Source organism: Cucurbita pepo, chromosome 16, assembly GCF_057944985.1.
Source record: "Cucurbita pepo subsp. pepo isolate OVF chromosome 16, ASM5794498v1, whole genome shotgun sequence".
Taxonomy (NCBI): domain Eukaryota; kingdom Viridiplantae; phylum Streptophyta; class Magnoliopsida; order Cucurbitales; family Cucurbitaceae; genus Cucurbita; species Cucurbita pepo.
The window spans coordinates 12,461,798-12,483,428 of record NC_141813.1 but is presented as its reverse complement, the minus strand read 5'-3'; the positions used below and the strand labels follow the sequence as shown (position 1 = coordinate 12,483,428).

The following is a 21,631-nucleotide window of genomic DNA, read 5'->3' as shown; positions in this document are numbered from 1 at the left end:
CAAAAAGTAAAGTTATTAAGTTTATAAGTTTACGTTTACTACTCGGCTGCATATTTATAGTTTGGTCAATAGCTATACGAGCTATTATCCGGTAAAGGTATATATATATAGAGAGAGTTCTGAAAATGTATTTTCTATTCTATATTCTTTTATACACGCTCATCGATACAAATCCTTTAGCTAGAGTTCTTTTATGTTCATCTAGATCGAGTATTGTTGTGCGATCCTAACAATTTCGAGAGTTCTGTTTGTGTTCATCTAGATCGAGTATGTTGTTGTGCGATTTTAACAATTTCGAGAGTTCTGTTTGTGTTCATCTAGATCGAGTGTGTGTTGTTGTGCGATCGTGTTCATCTAGATCGAGTGTGTGTTGTTGTGCGATCTTAACAATTCTGTCATTTAATTTTTTAAGTCGGTATTTGAACTTTCAATTTGACTAATAATAAAGTCATTATCCTTTAATTATTTATCTAAAAGAATAGTAATTAGTAATTAACCGTATTATATTCGAATATAATTTTTTATTGGGATCCAAGAAAAACAGAGGAAGAAAATGAGAAAAAAAAAAGATTGTCTGAGCCCGGGTTCGAACCGGGGACCTCTAGTGTGTGAGACTAGCGTGATAACCAACTACACCACCCAGACGTTGTTGATTATGAGCCTCCTTTAAATTTATATAATAAAGAATTTGAAATCGAGAGCGTTTTCTTGTTCATTTCTCGTAATTTGCCATGGACGCTCACCACGCATCTCTAGGTCGACGAACGCTAAGAACTTTTTGCTTGTTCGCATTCTTGCGCACCATAATGCCTTCAGTGTGTTTGTGAAATTCGGCAAAAGAGAGCGGCCGAGAGATTGAGCAAAGCTTCTTCCGGACCAGATCTGAGCGCAGCCTCCAAATCAAATGGTTTGTTATTGTTGATTCGTATGGAATTAATGTTGCGATTATTGGTTGTGGATGCAATTTGGTTTCATTGGAACAGAAACTTCTGGCGTTAGAAAATCAGAGAGCGGAAGTCGATTCTCAGAGGTAGGATCATGTTTTTTTTCTTTCCCGCCACGCCGAACCTTCCGCTTGCTTGATGTTTAGGAGTTAGAAACTTCTTTTGTATTATTAACTTTCTCGGCCATGTTCTTGTATCTTGAAATTCTGATACTGATTCTTAGGTTTCGTCTTGAATAGTTTCTTATGGATTTTTACTTAGGCTCTTGTTTTGATAAAATTCATCTATAGTTGGGAAAATGCGGCATGAATGATTAATGGCCAATTGTTGCAATTGCTGACCGATTTCATACAATAGAGAATTTAGATAATAGACAGGATTCTTCAGAATTTGATATTTCAGTCTGATTTCAACATTACCTAAATGTTTTAGGAGACGAACACTGTACCATGTTTAAATCTCTCAAAGATGTAGCCATGGAGAAAAATGCAGCAGTTGTTGCCCAAGAATTTGCAGTCTAGATGTTCTTTAACTATTTTTCCCCTTTTCCTTCATTTTGCTCCTCCTTAGCATTACTGATGGTGTGATAAATTAGCACAGGAGGATCTGTTGCAGCCCAAGCACATCGCACATATTGTCCTCTTTTGGCTCTCTCAAGGATATGTTGCAACTCAAGCCCATCGCTACCAGATATGGTCCTCTTTCTGCTTTTCCTTTCGGGTTTCCCCTCAAGGTTTTTAAAATGCCTCTCCAATGGAGAGGTTTCCACACCCTTATAAGAAATACTTGGTTCCCTTCTCCGACTGACATATAAAGAATGTTTTGTTCCTCTCTCCAACCGATGTGGGATCTCACAGCTAAAGTACGTTCATATTTCTCTTTCTTTTTTCATTGAATTCAGTAGATCATTCTTTTAATGTTTCACACGGTTCTATTCCAAGGATTTATAGCCTTAAAAACTAATTGAATCTTTAAGATCAAGTAAATGAACAATAGATAGATTTGATAGGAGGCACAATCAAGTTTTCTATTGGATCATGGCTGGATCAAATTATCGTAGATTCAATATTCAATATTACTTTTCTTTTGAAGTATGCTTACTACATTCTCTAAGTTACAAAAATGGATCAGAAACTCACCCAGCTATAGTAACAATTGTGATGTCCCACATTGATTGGGGAGGAAAACAAACCACCATTTATAAGGGTGTGGAAACCTTTCCCTAGCAGACGCGTTTTAAAGCCTTGAGGGGAAGCCCGAAAGGGAAAGCCCAAAGAGGACCATATCTGCTAGCGGTGGACCTGGACCGTTACAAATGGTATCAGAGCCAGACACTGGACGACCCGAAGGGGGGTAGACACGAGGTGGTGTGCCAGTAAGGACGCTGGGTCCTAAAGGGGGGTGGATTTGGGGGCGGTCCCATATCGATTGGAGGAAGGAAAGAGGGGGGTGGATTGTGATGTTCCACATTGGATGGGGAGGAGAACAAACCACCATTTATAAGGGTGTGGAAACCTTCCCCTATCAGACGCGTTTTAAAGCCTTGAGGGGAAGCCCGAAAGGGAAAGCCCAAAGAAGACAATATCTGCTAGCGATGGATCTGGGCCGTTACAGTTACACTCGTTTCAAGCTCTCAATCATCAAAATATGAGGACAAATCACAAAAGTTATTCTCAGAGCTATTATTGTGTCCCTTAAGCTAGCTGGATTGCACCAATTGGAAAATTTCCCCTACAAACAACTTCAGAGTAAAGAAGGGAAAAGGAAAGGGATGTTTACATATTTATTGACACTTATTTCCAAAGCTTTCTACAGGTTGGATGAAGGAACTCATGAGGAAGACATAAGCAGGGAAGGAAGCTCAACAATGGAGTCCTCAAAGATCTGTTTCTGTATTCCTCGCCATAAGAACAGCCACAAAGTTGATGGAGGATCGGAGAAATCTTCCAAATCAAAGCCTTCTCGCCGCAAATCTGGTGCCAAAGAAGGTAAGCATTCCTCTAGTAGTGATAGTAGTGGAAATGGAAACACAGGTGATGCAAGTGCAGCAGGCAGCGCCGCCGCTGTGGCTGCCATTGCGGTCACGGCGGTGACCATGGATGCCGTTGATGATGATGGTGGCAGCACTCATGTCCACGGCGGTGAGGGAGGTGGCGGAGGCGGTGGAGATTAGGGAATTGGAGGAGGATCGGAGTGTTTATTTGTTATTGTTCTCTGTTCTTGGTGATATCCTTCTGCTGGTTCCTTCCTGAGTTTTTATCCTTTGTTTGAATTACAGTATATGAACATCTGGGTCTTAGTTGCTTCTGTTATATATACATATACATATATATATATATATATATATATATATATATATATATATATACATATATAGAAAACTTTGTAACATGTTGAAATTGTGGCTGTTTGTATCTGTCTTCTTCTTATACTCTGTTCTGAACTGTCTATTTAGCTCATTGGTTCATAAGGAACTCAAGTTGTGATTTTTGTTTGTGGATAATAAAAAATATGTGAGATTTTATGTCGGTGGAAGGGGTGAGTGAAATATTTCTTGTAAGGGTGTGGAAACGTCTCTCTAACAGACGCGTTTCAGAACTGTGAGGTTAACGATGATATGTAACGAATTAAGGTAGACAATATCTATTCGTGGTGGGCTTGGTTGTTATATGAAATTATGCTCTTAAATGAAATTTAATTCAATTTAAGAAATTTGATTTTAGTATCGAGAAAAATTGATAAATTGAGATAAGGTGGACAATATCATACTATTCACAATTGGTTCTTTATGATCACAGCCATTTGGAGAAGAGACATTGACCTGACCAATGTTGGTCAGTATCTGGTCTCTATTTCGCCTTCGGGTTTCTCAGATATCCATGACTGGGAATTGGATTCGAGCCGTACACAAATAGTCCCACGTCCCCACATCCTTAAAATAAAATAAAAAACACAAAAAAAAAAACCAAACGCAATAAAATTGAAGTGAACAAGAGAGATGTCAACATTGACTTTGTTGGTGGAGATTGAAGATATAAGAACAAGAGAGATGTCAACATTGACTTTGTTGGTGGAGATTGAAGATATAATTATCATTTTTGTTTATCCATTCCTATCCCGAGAAGTTTGAAATTCTAATTTTTTAGTCGATAATAGATATTTAATTGAAAAATTATAAAAAAATAAATTTCCATTTCTAAAAATCGGTCTACTTCCAAAAAGCTCATTTTATAAATTAAGGTCTTATAATTTAAATCACGCTTTCTCTTTTTACGGTTGATTCTAGAGATTTTTATGGCATCTTAGGGATGGAAAACCTTCTCCCATCTGTCTCTTCTCAAATTTCATTTTTCATATTGCTAATTTCTCATTTATTTTTGTGGAGACTAAAGGAGAGATTTTTCGGAGAGAATGCATGGGATCAAATTTCCCTTATGAATTTTTATTTCTATTTTTTAAGACTGTTATTTTGAATAAACTTTTTTTTTATATATATAATTCTCACTTTATAATATACTTTTTATTAAAATAATGTAAACAAAAATCTAATATAATATTTACAAACAAAAAATAAAGATCAAAATTTAACATTAATTTGAATATTTCCATCATATATGTGTTATATATATAATAATAATATTTATAAGAAGCCTAATTTACATATATATATATATATATTTTGCAGACATGGATCGAGCCAGCCAGACCGAAAAAAAACCGGGAAAAAATGGGGCTCAAGCATATTTCGCCACGTGGATTCGTGCATTATAATCGGATGCAAACCTATTTATATTCCACTCTTTATTCTCCTTTTCTTGTCCGCCTTTCTCCTCTTTCCCTTTCTCTCTTACCCTTCTTTCCCTCTCCGCGCTCTCTCTCTCTCTCTCTCTCTCTCTCTCTCTAGTCCCGTCGCCCCTCTTTATCGCCTCCTCTGCCCTTTTACTTCACACAACTCTACAAATCCTAGAAGCTTATACGGATTGTATGGATCTTCTTCTTCCTTGAGTTTTCTCGAAGACTCGATTCTGGGTTTCGCTAGTGGAGGGAATCGGAGGTAGACAGGGCGAAGCGGATCCGTTATGGCGATTTCGACCAGCTCTATCTACATCAATGTCATTGAAGATGTTGTCAACAAGCTTCGCGACGAGTTCACTGATAATGGTCCTGGAGAGGACGTTCTCAAGGAGCTTCAAGGAGTAATTATTGATCTCCAATCTTGAAAATCTTGTTATTCTTCCTTGCTTGATACTCTTAGCTTCGATTGTGAATGGATGTTTGTTTTCTATTTCTATCTATTTGAAGGAATCGATTGAATTTTTTCGGTGATTACTTTCTGAGTTTGATCCATTTCATTCTAGGGTTTTGAGGTTTTGAAGTTGATTTAAGCTGTGGTTGGGCTGATTGTTTTCTTTGTTGGAACTTTTTAGATGTGGGAGGCGAAAATGATGCAAGCGGGTGCCGTGAACGGTCCCATAGAGAGGTCTGCACCGTCGAAGCCCACACCCGGTGGTCCAATAACTCCGGTTCACGATCTCAATGTTCCGTATGAGGGGACTGAAGAGTACGAAACTCCTACAGCTGATTTACTCTTCCCGCCGGTGAGTACTTCTCTTATCCTCTCTATTAAATGATTTCCGAAGTTCATAATTAATAATCGAAGCGATTTTGGTAATTGTAGACGCCACTACAAACTCCAATTCAAACCCCTTTACCGGGAACTGCTGACAACGCGATGTATAATGTTCCTACTGGACCCAGCGACCACTCTGCATCTGGTACTGATGCTTCTCCAGCTGTTACCACTCCTGGAGGTAGCGCTAGTAATGTTGATGTCCGATCTGGAAGGCCAACCCAATTTATGGTAATTACTGCTTGATTTTGATGCTACAATTAATCCTTACACTTTCTCATTCCCTGCAGTTTACCCACTCCATACGGTCATGATTTACATATTTTTTTTCACCTTTATTTCTTTGATAAAAGGAAGGGTTTATATGTAGTCTTGGTGGCCGTTGACCTGATTTTAAGTTGAAGAATGGCATTTTTATGATTCTTACCATCGATATTTTAAAGTATGCTATTGATAGTTGAACATGCCGTGAATTGGGGTTTTGATAGACGTTACATTCTTCTTTCAGCAACCACCCTCTTGGATGGGTCAAAAAGCTCCTGTAGACGTTAATATTGGTGAGTCTAGTGTTGAAATAGTGAAAAAATTTGGCACCAATTATTATGTTGTAATTTTTATTGATTTCATTTTTGTAGCATATGTGGAGGGGCGTGATGAAGCAGACAGGGGAGTTCCTCACCCAGCCCTTACACAGGTAACTTCTTTCTTGATTCATGCTTCCATCAGAAAAAGATTGTTGCCTGATGTGAACCCCCAAAACTCCACTGTGAATTTCATCTGCTTCCGATTTTGAATTACTCTACTCCTTGCTGCCATGCTCTATTGGCTCGAAACTTCAGTATGATATTTTAACTTAGGGAAACAATTCTCAGGACTTTTTCATGATGAACTCTGGGAAGCGAAAGCGTGATGGTTTTGCTTCCCAGTACCAGACCAATGGGTTTATACCGCAGCAAGATGGAGCTGGAGATGCTGCCAACAGTGTATTTGAGATTGAGGTTTTGTTTTCTTACCTGTCAGTATTTTAGGAGATTCTTTTCAGCCTTGGACTTGTATGCCAATTTTCTTTCACATAATTTCAGTTCATAGTTCTATTATTATTATTTTTTCTCTTTCTTTTTCAAGTTAAGCAAGAGGTAAAGAGTAATTAAAAAATGCTTCACTACTGAAGCCCAAAGAGAGATGTTGAACCTAACAAGGGCCCGAACGCACTACGAGACCTCTCAAGCCCTTTAAAAATTATGGTATTCCTCTTCCCCAAAGCACCTACAAAATCACACACACCCTGGTTCGCTTCAAGAGCATTCTCTTCTGAGGAAAGAGAGGGTGGAGAAGGAACCTTGATCATCCCTTTTCAACCCTATGTCTAGCCAAGGATAAACAAAACTCCTCCAAGAAAAAATTCCAAGCGGTGCGAGCTAAATCACAACTCCAAAGAATACGATCAAGTTTCTCTATCGTCCTCTTGCAAAGAATGCAACACAACGACCCAAACAAAATGGGCACCTTCCTCAAAACCTGGTTCAAGGTGTTAGCTCTTTCATGGAGAACCTGCTAGACAAAAAACTTAACCTTATTGGGTATTTTCACCTTCTACAATGAAGCAAAACATAACCACAGGAGGGAGAGGGACCAACCAAACAAAGAAAAAAAGATATATGAGACAAACCTTCGAATGGAATAGGAGTCCAAATGTGAACATCCCTTCTCCTTAGAATACAACAAAACTAAGAAAGGCGATGATACCCGTCGTTTTCCTCTTGAATAGAGGATGATAGATCCCTAAAAGACAAAGGAGAGGTCAAATTTCCGTTCACAATCTTGGTGAGTGCAAGTTGCGGATTTAGTAACAGTAACAATAATATCAGTGTCTTCTATTTTTTTTCAAGTTTCCCTTGGGGTGATTCCTATTTTGTTTTTCCAGTGCCCTCAACAATTGCCAACAATTCTCTTAGTTACTTATTCTCCCCAACGTAGGGGTGCTCTGTGATAAACTTCTAGTCATCCCTTAACAAACCTTACTGCCTTATCTAGCCAACAGATTGACTACCTTTATTCACCAGGTTGCTTCTGCTGTGTGGATTGGAGGTTGCTATTAATCTATGAGATGAATCTGAAAAACTCAGTACTCTAGATTCGTAATATTCTTGACCATAAATTCTAACCTTTATATTCTCTTAAAACTCAATTTCTTTTTTGGGTGGTTAGAACTCTGAGAGCCTACAAGATAATCTAGGAAGGTAAGTCAAAGGATGGTTCAGCATTAGGATTGAGCTAGAAATGGTTATTTGATTCATATCTAATTTATGGGTAGAACAATTATTGTTGCCATTTGAATTGGCCCAGGGGTCAAGCGTCTCCTCCTAGGTGTCTGTTTTATAGGAAATTTTTGCAGACATTCATGAAAACTTAAAAAGAAAAAGAAAAAGAAAAAACTGAAGCTAGAATAGGAAAGCACAGGGACACATTTATTGTAACATATATTTTTAAGTTAATTTATTGTAACATATATTTTAAAGTTAATGTGTGTATATATTTCAACGAGTCTCATACTAAATATTGTTTTAGTTTATGATGCTTATGCTTGTATGATCAGTCTTTGAAGCTCCTTAACGGTAAGCTTTTACAGATAAGTGGATGCAAAGCTTCTGATGGGAGACCTGGCGTTATCACTTCTGCAAAGAGTGCAACATCGACACATATTGAAAGATCATTATTCAAGATTCCTCAACTTGATGGACCGATACCTGATCCTTACGATGATGTGCTTTCGACACCCAATGTTAGCTCTCTCTCTCTCTTCCCCTTAAAGTTATAGAATCGTCTATCATTAAAGCAATGAAATATTTATATGATATTAACAGCAATTTTATACATCTTAAGCTTCTTTTTACTTGTTTTGATTTTTGCAAGGTGCCTATTCTTCAAAAGGTTACTTGTCTGCCATTGTCTTTTGATTACCCTTTCTTCATCTTTTTGTATAAGTTAGGCATCTGTTCCACGTCTTCTTATAAGGATCTCCACAGTCATATATCTGTTGTTTGATACTACAAAGCCTGGTGGAGTTAATAAATGTTGAAATTTGAATAAATTTTAAGATTCTTATTTAAGTATTTAGCTAATAAACAGTAACAAATAATTCTGTTGCTTTTTCTTAAAGGTGCTAATAAATGTTCTCTCGAGTTGGTTATCAAGTAAAGAAACAAAATTATAGCACTCATAGATTAAATCCCAATCGATCTGTACTTTTCAGTACTTTGGAATTACCCACACTCTTCCATGTTTGATGACAGAGAGATGTTCCTGGATCTGCACATTTTCTATGGTTTTGCTGAGTTTTAGCTCAATGTTTATGGTCAAATAGAACACTTTATAGTGGCAACTAATTGCTTGATTCTTCTTCTGGTTTTTGTTGCGTTCATCCTTTGCGTTTGTTGGGTTTAATTTTTGTATTCTTCATATCATAATTAACGTAAATGATTTTCCTTCTGTTCTCCATACACTGAGTTTGATTTGTGTTTCATCTTTCCGTAAAACTTAAATAACATTTTTGACATCCCCTGCAGATATACAACTACCAGGGTGTCTTTAATGAAGACTACAACATAGCAAATACACCAGCACCTAATGGTAAATGTTGTTAAGGATGTCTTCATGGTTGTGACTATTTTATCATAAGGATTAAATCTTATTTTATTTTATTAACGTTAGAGAAAAATCCTGAAGGAAAGGTTTAAATTCAATTTTAGTTTTTAATTTTCATGTGTAAGTACTTTGGCTTGGTCTCTAAATTTTCATAAGTTTGTTTTGGCCATTCTCGTTCAATTTTTTGCATTGCCTTGAATATGTAATGTCTTATGGGCTTGCTGGGTATCTGTCATGTAATGTGTTACCAAAATTAAGCGATTGAACTTACGTGATTCAAGGATCAGATTCGAACATTCGAAAGGAAAAAAAAGAAAGAAGGTAGAACAAGGATGAAAGGTGAAAGGATTTAAAGCTGAAACAAAAAATCTCTTTAATTTTAATATGGGCCTGTTATGTTTACTTGACAGATCCACCAGCTGGCACTCCTGCTGTTGTCACCCAGGATGATGTTGGGGAGGAGGAGGAGGATGACGAGCCTTCATTGAACGAAGACGACGATGACGACGATTTGGATGATGTGGATCAGGGAGAGGAAGTGAGCACACAGCATTTAGTTTTAGCTCAGTTTGATAAGGTACTTTCTTTACTTCATGGTTGGTAGGCGCGGTTGCAGTATATGCTAGAGCCTTTCAGGATCCATCGTGCCATTATGCACGCGCACACACACACATAGTTCATATTTTTAGAATATAACGCACCTAATACTTGCCATATCATAATTTCAACGTCCTAGGTTACTCGTACCAAGAGTAGGTGGAAATGTACACTCAAGGATGGAATTATGCACATTAACAACAAGGACATTCTCTTCAACAAGGTGAAGTTTCCCCTCCAAAACTATAAGTTAGATAGATATGAACCGAATTCGGTTTTCATGGAAGCTTGGTTTGTTTGTTTGGCAGGCAACTGGGGAATTCGACTTCTGAATTTTAGTAGAGGCATCATCTTCAATGTGCGGTTATTTATAGCAGTTTTTTTTTTTTTTTTTTTTTTTGAAAGATTTCCAGGAAGTTCGTTCATTGGATGCTTAAAAAGTTGTGTTAAGTTAATATTTGTTTTGTGAACGCAGGAGGGAAAAGGATATGTTGATGATTCCTTATGTGTATTTTGATAAATGTTATTAGTAGCGTTTGTTTTGTATATAACGAATGAGAGCTCTATCGGCCTTCAATGCATGGCAACTTGAGGATTTTCCAGAAATTTTATCATTGCACTAATGGAATATATTTATCATTGCTCTTGGACCCCTTTTTTTTTTTTTTTTTATAAGAAACGTGTAACATATATTGTCTTCTTTGAATTTTTCTTTTTAGGCGGCTCTCAAAATGCGTTCGTTAGGAAGACGTTTCTACACCCTTATAAAGAATCCTTCGTTCTTCTCTCTAATTGATGCGAAATCTCACATTTTCACTTTATAATTCTTCACACTGTTTCTCCTCAACTAGAGGTTCGTTCTCCTACCCAATTGATGTTCGTTCTCCTACCCAATCGATGTTCGTTCTCCTACCCAATTGATGTGGGATCTCATATTTTCACTCTATAATCCTTCTCGTTCTCCTCCCCGGGTTCCTCCTCAACTGATGGAATCTCACATTTTCACCTAACACTGCATAGATTATTTGAATTATGTCTATTGTCATCAAGTGAAAAAATAGAATGGGCGTGGGGATAATAATTCCATATTGATTCGAACCAATCCATATGCTCCCATTTTTAATAAGATTCTAGCTAGAAGCATACAAGCACTATAATGTGCCTCTTCGTGTGTATCTGGAAGCATACAAGCACTATAATGTGCCTCTTCGTGTATATCTGGTAACCATGTATAGAATACGATTGATTAGCCGATATTTCAAAATTTATGTACCTGGTAACCATGTATAGAATACGATTGATTAGCCGATATTTCAAAATTTGTGTACGATTGATTAGCCGATATTTCAAAATTTGTGTACGATTGATTAGCCGATATTTCAAAATTTGTGTTGGCCTCTTCGTGTATCTGGTAACCATGTATAGAATACGATTGATTAGCCGATATTTCAAAATTTGTGTATGACAACCATATATAATACCCGATATTTCAAAATTTGTGTATGACAACCATATATAATACGATTGAATATTTCAAAATTTGTAACCATGTATAGAATACGATTGATTAGCCGATGTATAGAATACGATTGATTAGCCGATGTATAGAATACGATTGATTAGCCGATGTATAGAATACGATTGATTAGCCGATGTATAGAATACGATTGATTAGCCGATATTTCAAAATTTGTGTATGACAACCATATATAGAATACGATTGAATATTTCAAAATTTGTGTATCTGGTATTGTGTATCTGGTAACTATGGTTCTAATACGATTGATTAACCGATATGGTTCTAGGTTCTCACTGTTCCCAGTTAAAGGGTTCTAATCACACTTAGTTACTCAATTAGAGGGTTCTAAGGTAAGTAATGAAGCCGAAGAAGATTTGTAGTAGTGAGTTTGATGCTTAATGATTCACCTTATATGATTCATGGTTTTTTTTCTTTGAAGATTATCAATCTTTTTTTGCGGCCAATTGGAAAATGTAATAAAATCGAATGAACATGTTATTACAACCATCTTGTTTAGTATGATCTTCGTTATACTTACGAAGTCATTCCATTCAAGTCTTCAATCTTGTTTATCGTCAATTGGAGAAAGTAACAGAACTGAATGAACCAGATACAGAGATTGTTTGTGAGTGCCTTATTGTGTGATCTGATTTGAGAATCTTGAGCAGCATAACTTTCAATGGCGAAATCGGATTCATGATGGAGACTTGAAAGTAGAGAACAAATTACAAGAAATGACCGAGAGAAATGAATTGAACAGGAACGAAGTGGAAACGAAGCGGCTGTTAGATTAGGAGCAGGAAGTTTGAGAGATTTCCCGCGTTACAATTTATCAATAATACAACATGAAACCAGAAGCATTCGTGGAGATCTTAATCCAAGCGGCGACACACACACACACACACACATACTGTACATGGATTTACGTAGAGCATACGAGACTCGATCCAGCCATCATCTTCTCACGGCGTGTTACTGGTTATGATGCACTTCGATTGAAAGAAAGTAAACAGCGTGGAAGGATCGGCGTATGTCGCAGCCACCGCCGGATGTTGCCAGCCACCAGGAGATGCGAAAACTATACCTCTTTGATCGCCATTGCCGCCGCTGTCTGCACCATTTCCGTTCGTCAACATTCTATTTCCCTCAGTTTCAGAAAAAGGCTGTGGCGACGAAGGGAGCGGCGAAAGCAGAGGAAGAACCGTCTTCGAAGAAATCTCGGTACCAACAGAAGACATTGAGACGCTCGAAAGCTGATCGAGATAAAGACCGGCCGGCGCCTGCTTCTGCAACCTGGTCGGAGGTTTAGGTATTCTGCCTCCGCGTTCGTTGTCCATTGCTGCTCTGAGGAAATCAACGACGGCAGATTGATTTGCATTCATTGGAAGAGAAATATAGGGCACAAAGAAGATCGTTGGTTATGAAGGTGAATGGTCAGAAATCCTGAATCCAAATTCCATTTCATAATTGAGAACGGCGGGTAAAATGTAACGATCATTAGGTACGCTTTTAACCCTCTGTCTTTATTTAGCAATTCTTCTGCACGTTTTTAGGGTTTCAACGAATTACTTTTTCCATTCCTGAAGAACAGGATCATGAGTCTAAGCCCTTCAATGCTGGCCTTTGAACTGAAACATCCCTCTTTTTAATACTTTTTACCAAAAAAATAGCAAATTAAAGATAAGAACAGTATTGCATTTTCTTCTTTTTCTTTATTTTCTTGAATCAGTTACTTTCCTTTAAGGTAGGGGCACACCAAAACTTACTGCAAAATTAATTTGGCTTCCATATATGCAAATTTGTTCCAAGAAAAAATGTTTGCAACTAAGATGCATTTTTTGGGTACTTTTTTCTGCATATTCAGATATTTTAATGCAATTCTCTATTGACTACTTTATATCTATCTCACTAGTATAAAACAGTTGTTGTTAGCCAATATTATTCTTTTGAACTTTCTCTAGCTAATATAGTTTTCAGCCTAACAATGTTTTGTTCTCCTCCCCAATCGTTGTGGGATCTTGCAATCCCTCCCCCTACGGAGCCTAGCATCCTCGCTAGCACTCGTTGCCTTCTCCACACTCGCTAGCACTCGTTGCCTTCTCCACACTCGCTAGCACTCGTTGCCTTCTCCACACTTGCTAGCACTCGTTGCCTTCTCCACACTTGCTAGCACTCGTTGCCTTCTCCAATCGATGTGGGTCCCCTCAATCTACCCCCTTTGAGGTCTAACGTCCTTGCTGGCACATCGCCTGGTGTCTGGCTTTGATACCAAACAGCCAAGTCCACTGCTAGCATGTATTGTTCTCTGGGTGATTTTCCTTTTGGGCTTCAAGTTTTTAAAACGCGGAAGCAAGAGTCTTCTCACCCTTATACATAATGCTTCGTTCTTCTCACCCTTATACATAATGCTTCATTCTTCTCCTTGATTTATGTGGCATCTCACAACAAATTTTCCCGTACATGTCGCCCAAGGCCTCATAATTTCTGTGATCATTGTGGTATATTGGCTGCTGGCGTTGATGATCCAACAGCTGTGTACAGAATTATGGGCCAATGATCAGTCTGGCTCGTAGTTTCATTCCTCTCCTTACCCACTTTGTACAAGTGGATGGAGAATTATCATTCAGTGCCACAGCCATCTGTTCATATGAGACATCGTAGCTTTGGGATTTTCCAAGCAACTTTCCCTAAATTCATCCTCTCTTCTTTCTGATTTCCTCTTCTCCTTTATCTTTTCTTTTTCTGCTGAGGGGGTTAGCTGGGGTTCTTTCTTCTTACCCGTTTCTAGTTATCTCCATCATATCCTCCTGACTAATGAACTGTAATCTCCATGAAAAACAAGAACTAATTATGCAGTAATTGGACTACGTTTTTGCTGGTTTCCAACTTTCAATTACTTGGCTTTGAGCTAAATCTGTAACTGATGCAGGGGGTTTTAGTTTTATGGGATGAATCCGTAAAGAATTGACCAAAAAAACACAGTTCCCTACAAAGTCGTATAGAAATCCATCCCAAGAACACTAGTAAACTCTTAATCAAGAGAAAACACTCATAACTTCAACTTCAATGATGGGAAGTTTCAAAGATTTACAGCCTTACAAGAATAATGGATAGTAGGGTTAAATCCTAATTACTAATTGACAAAGTAATTAACTGAAGTTCACAATTTAGCTAAATTATTTAACTAAACAAAACTAAACTAACTCACATTTTCTTCCTAAATCAGTAACTATTTTCTTCCTACATGAGCAAGTATTTAAGTATCTCAAAGAGATAAAGAGATAAGGAGTGCTTGTATGTGGCACATCAAGTCCCCAGATTTTTGTTCATATTTTTGTTTTATCTGGCACAGGGCTTTTTAGATAACTCTGAATTATTCATGGGTTTTTGCTTAGTGGAACGAGCCATATTGTATGGAGAAAGTTTGTGGATTCAGTATTATGTAGAAGCGAAAATATAAGAGCTCTGCATTTTTGTTTTTTTATTTTCACATCCGCTTTTTACGTGGTGCAGATGGAAGCTCAAATCCCAACCTCAACGGTCGCTTTAGATTAAGCAGATTTGAGAATCATGTTTTGTTAGTAATTTTACTGAACAGGCGCCTTTGTTTGCCACGTGTGTGGTTGTGAATGCCTAAAGTCTCTCAAGAGTTCATTGGACACAGTTCAGAAGAGGCCGAACAAAGCCAATTTCAAAGAGCTCGAGATGATTCACTTGATTGTTCATCTATTTTGAGAGGAGGGTTCAAGGTTGCTGCTAGAGTTTCACTTCTTCACACCCTCCTAAGCCCTTAATCCATGGCTGCCACGGTTTCAACCATTGGAGCCGTTAATAGAACAACGGTACTGTTTCTTCCCGCCAAGTCTTTTGTGTTATTTGACGGAGAATACCAATTTATTTAACAATTTCTTCTTTTTTTCTCTCTGGGTTTCATCTTTCAATCTTGAATCTCATGTTATATGCAGTTAAACAACAGTAACTATGGAGGTTTAGTGCCAAACTCTGCGTTTTTGGGCAGCAGGTTGAAGGCCAGTTCCAGATCCACCACCTCAAAAATGGTGATTGGAAACTTCAAGGTTGTTGCTGAGTATAACGAGGAGAAGCAAACCGAGAAGGACAAATGGCGAGGCCTTGCTTTTGATACTTCTGATGACCAGCAAGACATTACCAGAGGGAAGGGATTGGCGGATCCTCTTTTCCAAGCTCCCATGGGGACAGGAACTCACAATGCTGTCTTGAGTTCATATGAATACGTTAGTGCTGGACTTCGACAGTAAGTGTTCAAATAGAATTTTGCAGTTTGTTTGAACATTCTTATGCGAGCTTACTTGAAGTATTACAATGTTTCAGATACAACTTCGACAATAATATGGATGGATTTTACATAGCTCCAGCTTTCATGGACAAACTCATGGTTCACATTGTCAAAAATTTCATGAACCTGCCAAACATTAAGGTTAAAAATACAGCTCGATGTTCGACACACGATATAGTTCGTCCATGTTTGTCTTTCAGTGCTAACTGCTAACCTTCTTGGATGCATTTTAGGTTCCTCTCATTCTGGGTATTTGGGGAGGTAAAGGACAAGGAAAATCTTTTCAGTGTGAACTTGTATTTGCCAAGATGGGAATCAAGTAAGTTCAAAACCCAGCTAGTTCTGAGGAAGTTGTTTGGAGGGCCAACTGAACAACTGAACTAAGTATATTGTTGAACAACTGAACTAAGTAAGTTCAAAACCCAATGTTCTCGCTGACACTCGTTCCCCTCTCCAATCGATGTGGAATCTCGTAGGTTTGGTAAAGATGATGACAAGAGGTTGGATTTGGTTAAGATGGTCTCGTGGATTTGGTAGTTTGTTCGAACGAAACACTTAAGGATCGAGTTTAATGCATACTACATTGGTCGAACTATTAGGGTATTTGAACTCGATGACAAGGGTCAGTTTCAGATGACTTTTGAGAGAGCCGTGGGAGTGCTCTACCGAAAAGAGTGATTATAGAAAGATTTGTTCTCACTAGAAAACACCTAAACTCACCCTGCAAATACTAAGATCATCCAGACTTAGTTCAGTTGGCCCTACAAATCTCTGAACATATTTCTTCTTCTCACTGATATATTGTTGGTCTTAATTTTGTTTAGTTATGATGAATTTCAGCCCTATTATGATGAGTGCTGGGGAATTAGAAAGTGGGAATGCAGGAGAGCCAGCAAAATTGATCAGGCAAAGATACAGAGAGGCGGCTGATATTATCAAGAAAGGGAAGATGAGTTGCCTATTTATCAACGATCTTGATGCTGGAGCTGGAAGGTTTGGTGGAGCCACCCAGTACACAGTGAATAACCAGATGGTAAATGCTACTCTTATGAACATTGCTGACAACCCAACCAATGTGCAGCTACCAGGCTTGTACAACAAAGAAGAAAATCCCAGAGTTCCCATCATAGTAACTGGTAATGACTTCTCAACTTTATATGCACCCCTCATTCGTGATGGTCGCATGGACAAATTCTATTGGGCTCCGACTCGTGAAGATCGTATCGGTATTTGCACTGGAATCTTTAGGACTGACGGTGTACCGACAGAGGACATTGTCAAACTCGTCGACACCTTCCCGGGGCAGTCGATTGGTAAGCCTCACTAACTTGGTTCAGCTGAAATCAAACATTTCTGAACGGAAGAAGAATATTGACTTGCATAAACCAATCATTCTGCAGACTTCTTTGGTGCTTTGAGAGCTCGAGTTTATGACAACGAAGTGAGAAAGTGGGCTGCCGGTGTTGGAGTTGAGAGCATTGGAAAGAATCTTGTAAACTCAAAGGAAGGCCCCCCAACTTTTAATCAACCAAAGATGACACTAGAAAAGCTACTAGAATATGGCAACATGCTCATCATGGAACAGGAGAATGTGAAGAGGGTTAAATTGGCTGACAAGTATTTGAAAGAAGCTGCTCTTGGAGATGCAAATGAGGACGTTGTTCAGTTTGAAACTTCTCAGGGTAAGCAACTTTTACATTAAAAATCGTTTCTCCATAATTTGTTTTTTGACATAATCTGTATTGATTGTTCTTTCTACAATTTTAAAGAAGCTGTTCTTGAAGATGCAACTGAAAATGTTGTTCAGTCAGAGACTTCTAATGGTAAGCAACTCTTGAATCCAAAGTCATGTCTGGATCCTTTGTTTCTTGAAATTGAATCTAAACTCATTGCTCTTTAATCTGCATATTTTTTGTTTTTTCAATGTTAAAGAAGCTGCTCTTGTGAATGCAAATGAAGATACTGTTGAGGTTCTTAAAGATACAAATGAGGATGTTGCTCAGTCAGGAACTTCTTATGGTTAGAAACTTCTACATTCAAAGTCATGTCTTGATCATTTGTTTTCTCAAATTCAATCTTACATTTAATTATTCTTCTTTCAATCTTAGAAGTTTCTCTTGGAGATGCAAACGAGGATGCTGTTCAGTCAAAAACTTCTTATGGTAAGCCACCATTTACATCCAAAGTTCGTCATGATCATCCGCATTATGAAATTTAATCTAAATTAACTTCGTTTTTTTTCGAATTCAAAGAAGTTGCTGTCGAAGATGCAACTGAGGAGGATGTTGTTCAGTCAGGAAACTCTGGTAAACAAAATTTACATTTAAAATCATATCTTGATTATTGTTCTATGAAAACTAATCTACATTAATCGTTATTTTTTTCCCAATTCACAAGAAGTGGCTCTTATAGATGCAAATGAGGATGTTCTTCAGTCGGGAACTTCTAATGGTAGGCAACTTTTACGTCCCAAATCATCTTGATCATTTGTTATCTAAATCCTAGCCTAAATTAATTATTCCTTCTTCATTTTAAAAGAAGCTGCTCCTGTAATTGCAAACGAGGATGTTGTTCAGACAGGAACTTCTTATGGTAGGGAAATTTTACAATTGAAGTCTGTCTTTATCATTTGTTTATTTATGTATAATCTTGATTTCTTTTTCAATTTTAAAGAATCAATGGGGGAAGAGGAACGCAACAAGTTAATATCACTTTTCCTGAAGGCTGTACAGATTCATCTGCTAAAGACTATGTCCCAACACTCAGATTCGGCAACAAAAGCTTCCAGCACCGACTCTTAGGAATTTTCTACATGTACTGGTATATATATACAAATGCGTTTTAATGAAGCAAATACTTTTGAGTTGCTTTTTCTCTAGTTATGTAAATCGTTACTGTTATAAAACTTCACTGAAACCGTTGTATCAATTGAATGATAGACAAAATTGGCAGTCATGAAGGTAATTCCAATCCATTTCTTAAGAAACTTCTACATAAGAATTTCTAGCATTTACATCTTTACTGAACGAAACAGTACCTCATTTAATCTTCCAATGCAGGCGATGATTTCAGCGGTAACTTCCTCTGCATTTCTTGTTTGAAACTTGGAAGATTCTTATTCCAACAAAACCATTCTGGAGGAAGGAATGTTTTTCTCTGTGAATTTTTAATATGCTTCAGCTCCAGACGTTCCCTTTTCAGTTTGGAGAAGCTGGAAGGGTGTTCTTTGAGGACCACATTACTGGTTCTTCTCCTTTCTCTTACAAGCAACTATATATATTGATTTGTTCACCAAAATGATGCACAGTCGTCTCCTGGTCAGTAATTTCTCTTTCTGTAGGCTTGGAAGTTCTGAAATTTTGGTTCAATTGTTTGAATTTCTACTAATTTTCTTGGTCTTCCAATGTCAAGTCCCCCTTCTCACTCAGCATGATTTCAGAGCCTTCTCCTGCAGACCATAGCCTTATTCTGTGATTTACCTGAACAAAAAATGTGGTAAGGAGAACCAGAGATGGATTTTTTGTATACTTTTCCTCCTTTAAGATCATGGACTCCATCGAAATAGAAAGAACACCTTATTCTCCTTCTGTGTCTTGACATTAATAACGGCAGCATGAGGCTCATAGACTAAGTGATGATTCTATAAGTGAAATCCCCCATGTAGTTGATCGATCACAAATAAGTGAGTTTTGAATGAATACAGAGCTAGGAATCGTGTATGTGTCGAATTCTTATCACCAGAAAGGGACTAACCCAAGTGCCAGCACTCTTTGACCTTACCGTAGGTAACACTCGCAGGCATCGGATGAACCTTGTCCCGGGATCTAAGAAATACACCTTAGGAGAATCTTAAAGTGATCGTTGGGGAAGTTTAGCCATCAACCCCATTGGAGAAGGGTTTAAACTGTGAACAATTTGCTTCCTAGGAACATAATTTATGCTGAAAATTCTCCTTTTATTGAAGTCACATCCAACTGAAACCAGGGTTTTTCTTGACTCCTCTATTGGACATTAGCCTCCTTATCCTAGCAGCATCATCCCAATAACCATCTCTCCCCAACACATTTGACAGCATGATGTAAGTAGCTGAGTCATGTGGATATAGTTCCAGAAGCTTTTTTGCAGTCCGAATGGCAATATCTTTATTCCCATGGACTAGGCAAGCACTCAGCAAAGCTTTGTAAATTGATATCCCTGGTTCTATAGGGATGTTTTCAATGAAAGCTTCAGCTTCGTGAAGATTTCCCGCTCGACCAAAAAGGTCGACTACTGTAGCGTAATGCTCCAGTTTTGGAGGTTCAACCAATCTATTTCTCATCAAGTTGAAATATTCAAGTCCCTTGTCCAGCAAACCCACATGACTACAAGCAGTGAGCACAGCAAGGAAGGAGGTATCATCTGGTTTGACTGATGTCCTCCTCATTTGCTCAAACAAGTTAATGACCTCTTCACCACAACCATGGTAAGCACATCCTGAAAGCAATGTATTCCATGATATTAAGTCATGCTCGTTCATCGTCGAGAACACTTTCTTTGAATCACTGATAGCACCACATCTAGCATACATAGATACAAGACCATTTTGGACGAATAAATTTAGGCCATATCCAGTTTTATACACTAGACCATGAATTTGCTTTCCTTCTTCTAGAGCTGAACCTATCCCTATGGCCCTAAAAATGCTTGTAAACGTGAAAAAGTCTACATCAATATTTTCCCGCCTCATTTGAATGAAACATTCCAAAGCTTCCTCACCTATGCCCAAGTTAGAAAAACCAGCTATAACAGCATTCCATGAAATCTGATCTGATATTTTAATGTTTGAGCAAACCTTCCTATAGTCTTCCAAGCTACTGCAACATTCTGAATATGCAGTAACAAGGGTAGCAGCTATATAGTTATTACTCTCGAACCCTTGCGCTATTACCCGGCAATGAATTTGCTTGCATTGATCAAAATGATGGGGACATGAAAATGAACTTAGCAAGCTATTATAAGTCATATAATTTGGTTTAAGATCCAGATGCAGCATTTCTCGCATCAAAACCATTGCCTCATGAGGTTGCTGATTCCAAGCATAACCAGTGATCATTGAAGTCCAAGTAAACACGTTTTTATCCGACATTATATCGAACACTCTCCTCGAGTCTTCGAGATTGCAACACTTGGAGTACATGTCAATTAACCCTGTACCCACAACAACATTAGACGAAAACCTTAGTTTCAAACTAACACCATGTAGTTGAGTTCCAAGCTTTCCAGCTTGTAACTGAGAGCAGCCCACAAGAACACCAGATAAACTGAAGGGGGTGGGTTCAATCCCCTGCTTTAGCATCTCTAAAAACCAAGTAATTGCCATTAAAGGACAGCCTGCTTGCAAATAACCAGTAACCAACGAATTCCAAGTGACTACATTTGGACACTGCATTTCATCGAACACCTTCTGGGCCTTCGACATGGACCAACATTTACCATACATATCGACAAGAGCACTAGAAATATAAGGGTTGAGAGAAAAACCAAGCTTGACAATGGCTGAGTGGACTTGAATTCCCAAGTCCAGAAGGCCGGATTTCGTGCAGGCGGATATGGTTTTACTGAGAATATGAGGGGTCGGAGGAGACCCATTTCGCAGTAATTGAACCAGGAATTGGATGTCGACATTGTCTGATAAATTCTGGTTTTGGCTAACGTTTTGAAGGCTGGATTGGATGGAATCATCTTCGTAATCCTCGTGATTACAAGAAATCAAAGCTCTGAAACTTACGTGGTTTGATTTCCAGGAGGCCTTGAGAAAACGAGCAGCGCTTCGTAGGGGGCGAGTGGAGCAGTACATGGCCGCATGTTTCTTTAATCGAACCTCCGGCGTTGAACAAATTCTGAATGAAATTGGTTGAAGGCGGTCCAAATATCGAAGAACTAATTCAGCTCAAGCCCACCACAAGGAAGGCTTCACAGGTGGACACGCCCACCTCGTGGAT

At 38.3% G+C, this 21,631-nt stretch overlaps 4 protein-coding genes and 1 non-coding gene across 11 annotated transcripts; 2 read left to right on the top strand and 3 right to left on the bottom strand.

The window, feature by feature from the left end:
• Positions 1–571: 571 nt before the first annotated feature.
• On the bottom strand, positions 572–645 carry TRNAV-CAC (transfer RNA valine (anticodon CAC)). Its single transcript has one exon. It is a non-coding gene; the product is annotated as a tRNA-Val (tRNA).
• A 4,103-nt stretch (positions 646–4,748) lies between these two features.
• LOC111777368 (transcription initiation factor IIA large subunit) lies at positions 4,749–10,422 on the top strand. 3 transcript variants are annotated; one of them, XM_023656920.2, is made up of 12 exons: positions 4,749–5,140; positions 5,372–5,542; positions 5,623–5,805; positions 6,083–6,131; positions 6,210–6,268; positions 6,447–6,572; positions 8,171–8,356; positions 9,141–9,204; positions 9,630–9,796; positions 9,956–10,039; positions 10,125–10,174; positions 10,292–10,422. In XM_023656920.2, the coding sequence occupies exons 1-11, from the start codon at positions 5,024–5,026 to the stop codon at positions 10,146–10,148; spliced, it is 1,230 nt and encodes a 409-aa protein (XP_023512688.1). In that variant the 5' UTR covers positions 4,749–5,023; the 3' UTR covers positions 10,149–10,174; positions 10,292–10,422. The 3 variants fall into 3 exon arrangements, with proteins under 3 accessions (XP_023512688.1, XP_086974430.1, XP_023512689.1); XM_087118304.1 differs by having other exon boundaries at positions 10,125–10,422; XM_023656921.2 differs by having other exon boundaries at positions 4,751–5,140; positions 8,204–8,356; positions 10,125–10,422.
• Positions 10,423–12,005: 1,583 nt separating this feature from the next.
• LOC111777440 (uncharacterized) lies at positions 12,006–12,820 on the bottom strand. The gene has a single exon (XM_023657048.2). The coding sequence runs from the start codon at positions 12,715–12,717 to the stop codon at positions 12,298–12,300; it is 420 nt and encodes a 139-aa protein (XP_023512816.1). The 5' UTR covers positions 12,718–12,820; the 3' UTR covers positions 12,006–12,297.
• A 1,959-nt stretch (positions 12,821–14,779) lies between these two features.
• On the top strand, positions 14,780–18,947 carry LOC111777437 (ribulose bisphosphate carboxylase/oxygenase activase, chloroplastic). 5 transcript variants are annotated; one of them, XM_023657038.2, is made up of 14 exons: positions 14,787–15,177; positions 15,301–15,608; positions 15,686–15,791; positions 15,884–15,969; positions 16,491–16,963; positions 17,051–17,332; positions 17,420–17,473; positions 17,583–17,669; positions 17,759–17,812; positions 17,903–17,956; positions 18,048–18,101; positions 18,189–18,242; positions 18,324–18,470; positions 18,710–18,947. In XM_023657038.2, exons 1-13 carry the CDS (start codon positions 15,133–15,135, stop codon positions 18,449–18,451), a joined length of 1,785 nt encoding a protein of 594 aa, XP_023512806.1. In that variant the 5' UTR covers positions 14,787–15,132; the 3' UTR covers positions 18,452–18,470; positions 18,710–18,947. The 5 variants fall into 5 exon arrangements, with proteins under 5 accessions (XP_023512812.1, XP_023512809.1, XP_023512808.1 ...); XM_023657044.2 differs by lacking the exon at positions 18,710–18,947 and having other exon boundaries at positions 14,780–15,177; positions 17,906–17,956; positions 18,051–18,101; positions 18,324–18,605; XM_023657041.2 differs by lacking the exon at positions 18,710–18,947 and having other exon boundaries at positions 14,784–15,177; positions 18,051–18,101; positions 18,324–18,605.
• LOC111777436 (pentatricopeptide repeat-containing protein At1g11290, chloroplastic-like) lies at positions 18,519–21,579 on the bottom strand. The gene has a single exon (XM_023657035.2). It carries the CDS (start codon positions 21,484–21,486, stop codon positions 19,615–19,617), a length of 1,872 nt encoding a protein of 623 aa, XP_023512803.1. The 5' UTR covers positions 21,487–21,579; the 3' UTR covers positions 18,519–19,614.
• Between the last annotated feature and the right edge of the window lie 52 nt (positions 21,580–21,631).

Bases quoted from the DNA above. Each gene is read 5' to 3' on its own strand.
- LOC111777437 (XM_023657038.2), top strand. From the start codon at position 15,133: ATGGCTGCCACGGTTTCAACCATTGGAGCCGTTAATAGAACAACG. The intron at 15,609-15,685 runs GTAAGTGTTCAA...ACAATGTTTCAG, and splicing joins GTTAGTGCTGGACTTCGACA to ATACAACTTCGACAATAATA. The intron at 17,670-17,758 runs GTTAGAAACTTC...TTTCAATCTTAG, and splicing joins TCAGTCAGGAACTTCTTATG to AAGTTTCTCTTGGAGATGCA.
- LOC111777436 (XM_023657035.2), bottom strand. From the start codon at position 21,486: ATGTACTGCTCCACTCGCCCCCTACGAAGCGCTGCTCGTTTTCTCAAG.
- LOC111777368 (XM_023656920.2), top strand. From the start codon at position 5,024: ATGGCGATTTCGACCAGCTCTATCTACATCAATGTCATTGAAGATGTT. The intron at 6,573-8,170 runs GTTTTGTTTTCT...TTGTATGATCAG, and splicing joins ACAGTGTATTTGAGATTGAG to TCTTTGAAGCTCCTTAACGG. The intron at 8,357-9,140 runs GTTAGCTCTCTC...CATCCCCTGCAG, and splicing joins ATGTGCTTTCGACACCCAAT to ATATACAACTACCAGGGTGT.
- LOC111777440 (XM_023657048.2), bottom strand. From the start codon at position 12,717: ATGAATGCAAATCAATCTGCCGTCGTTGATTTCCTCAGAGCAGCAATG.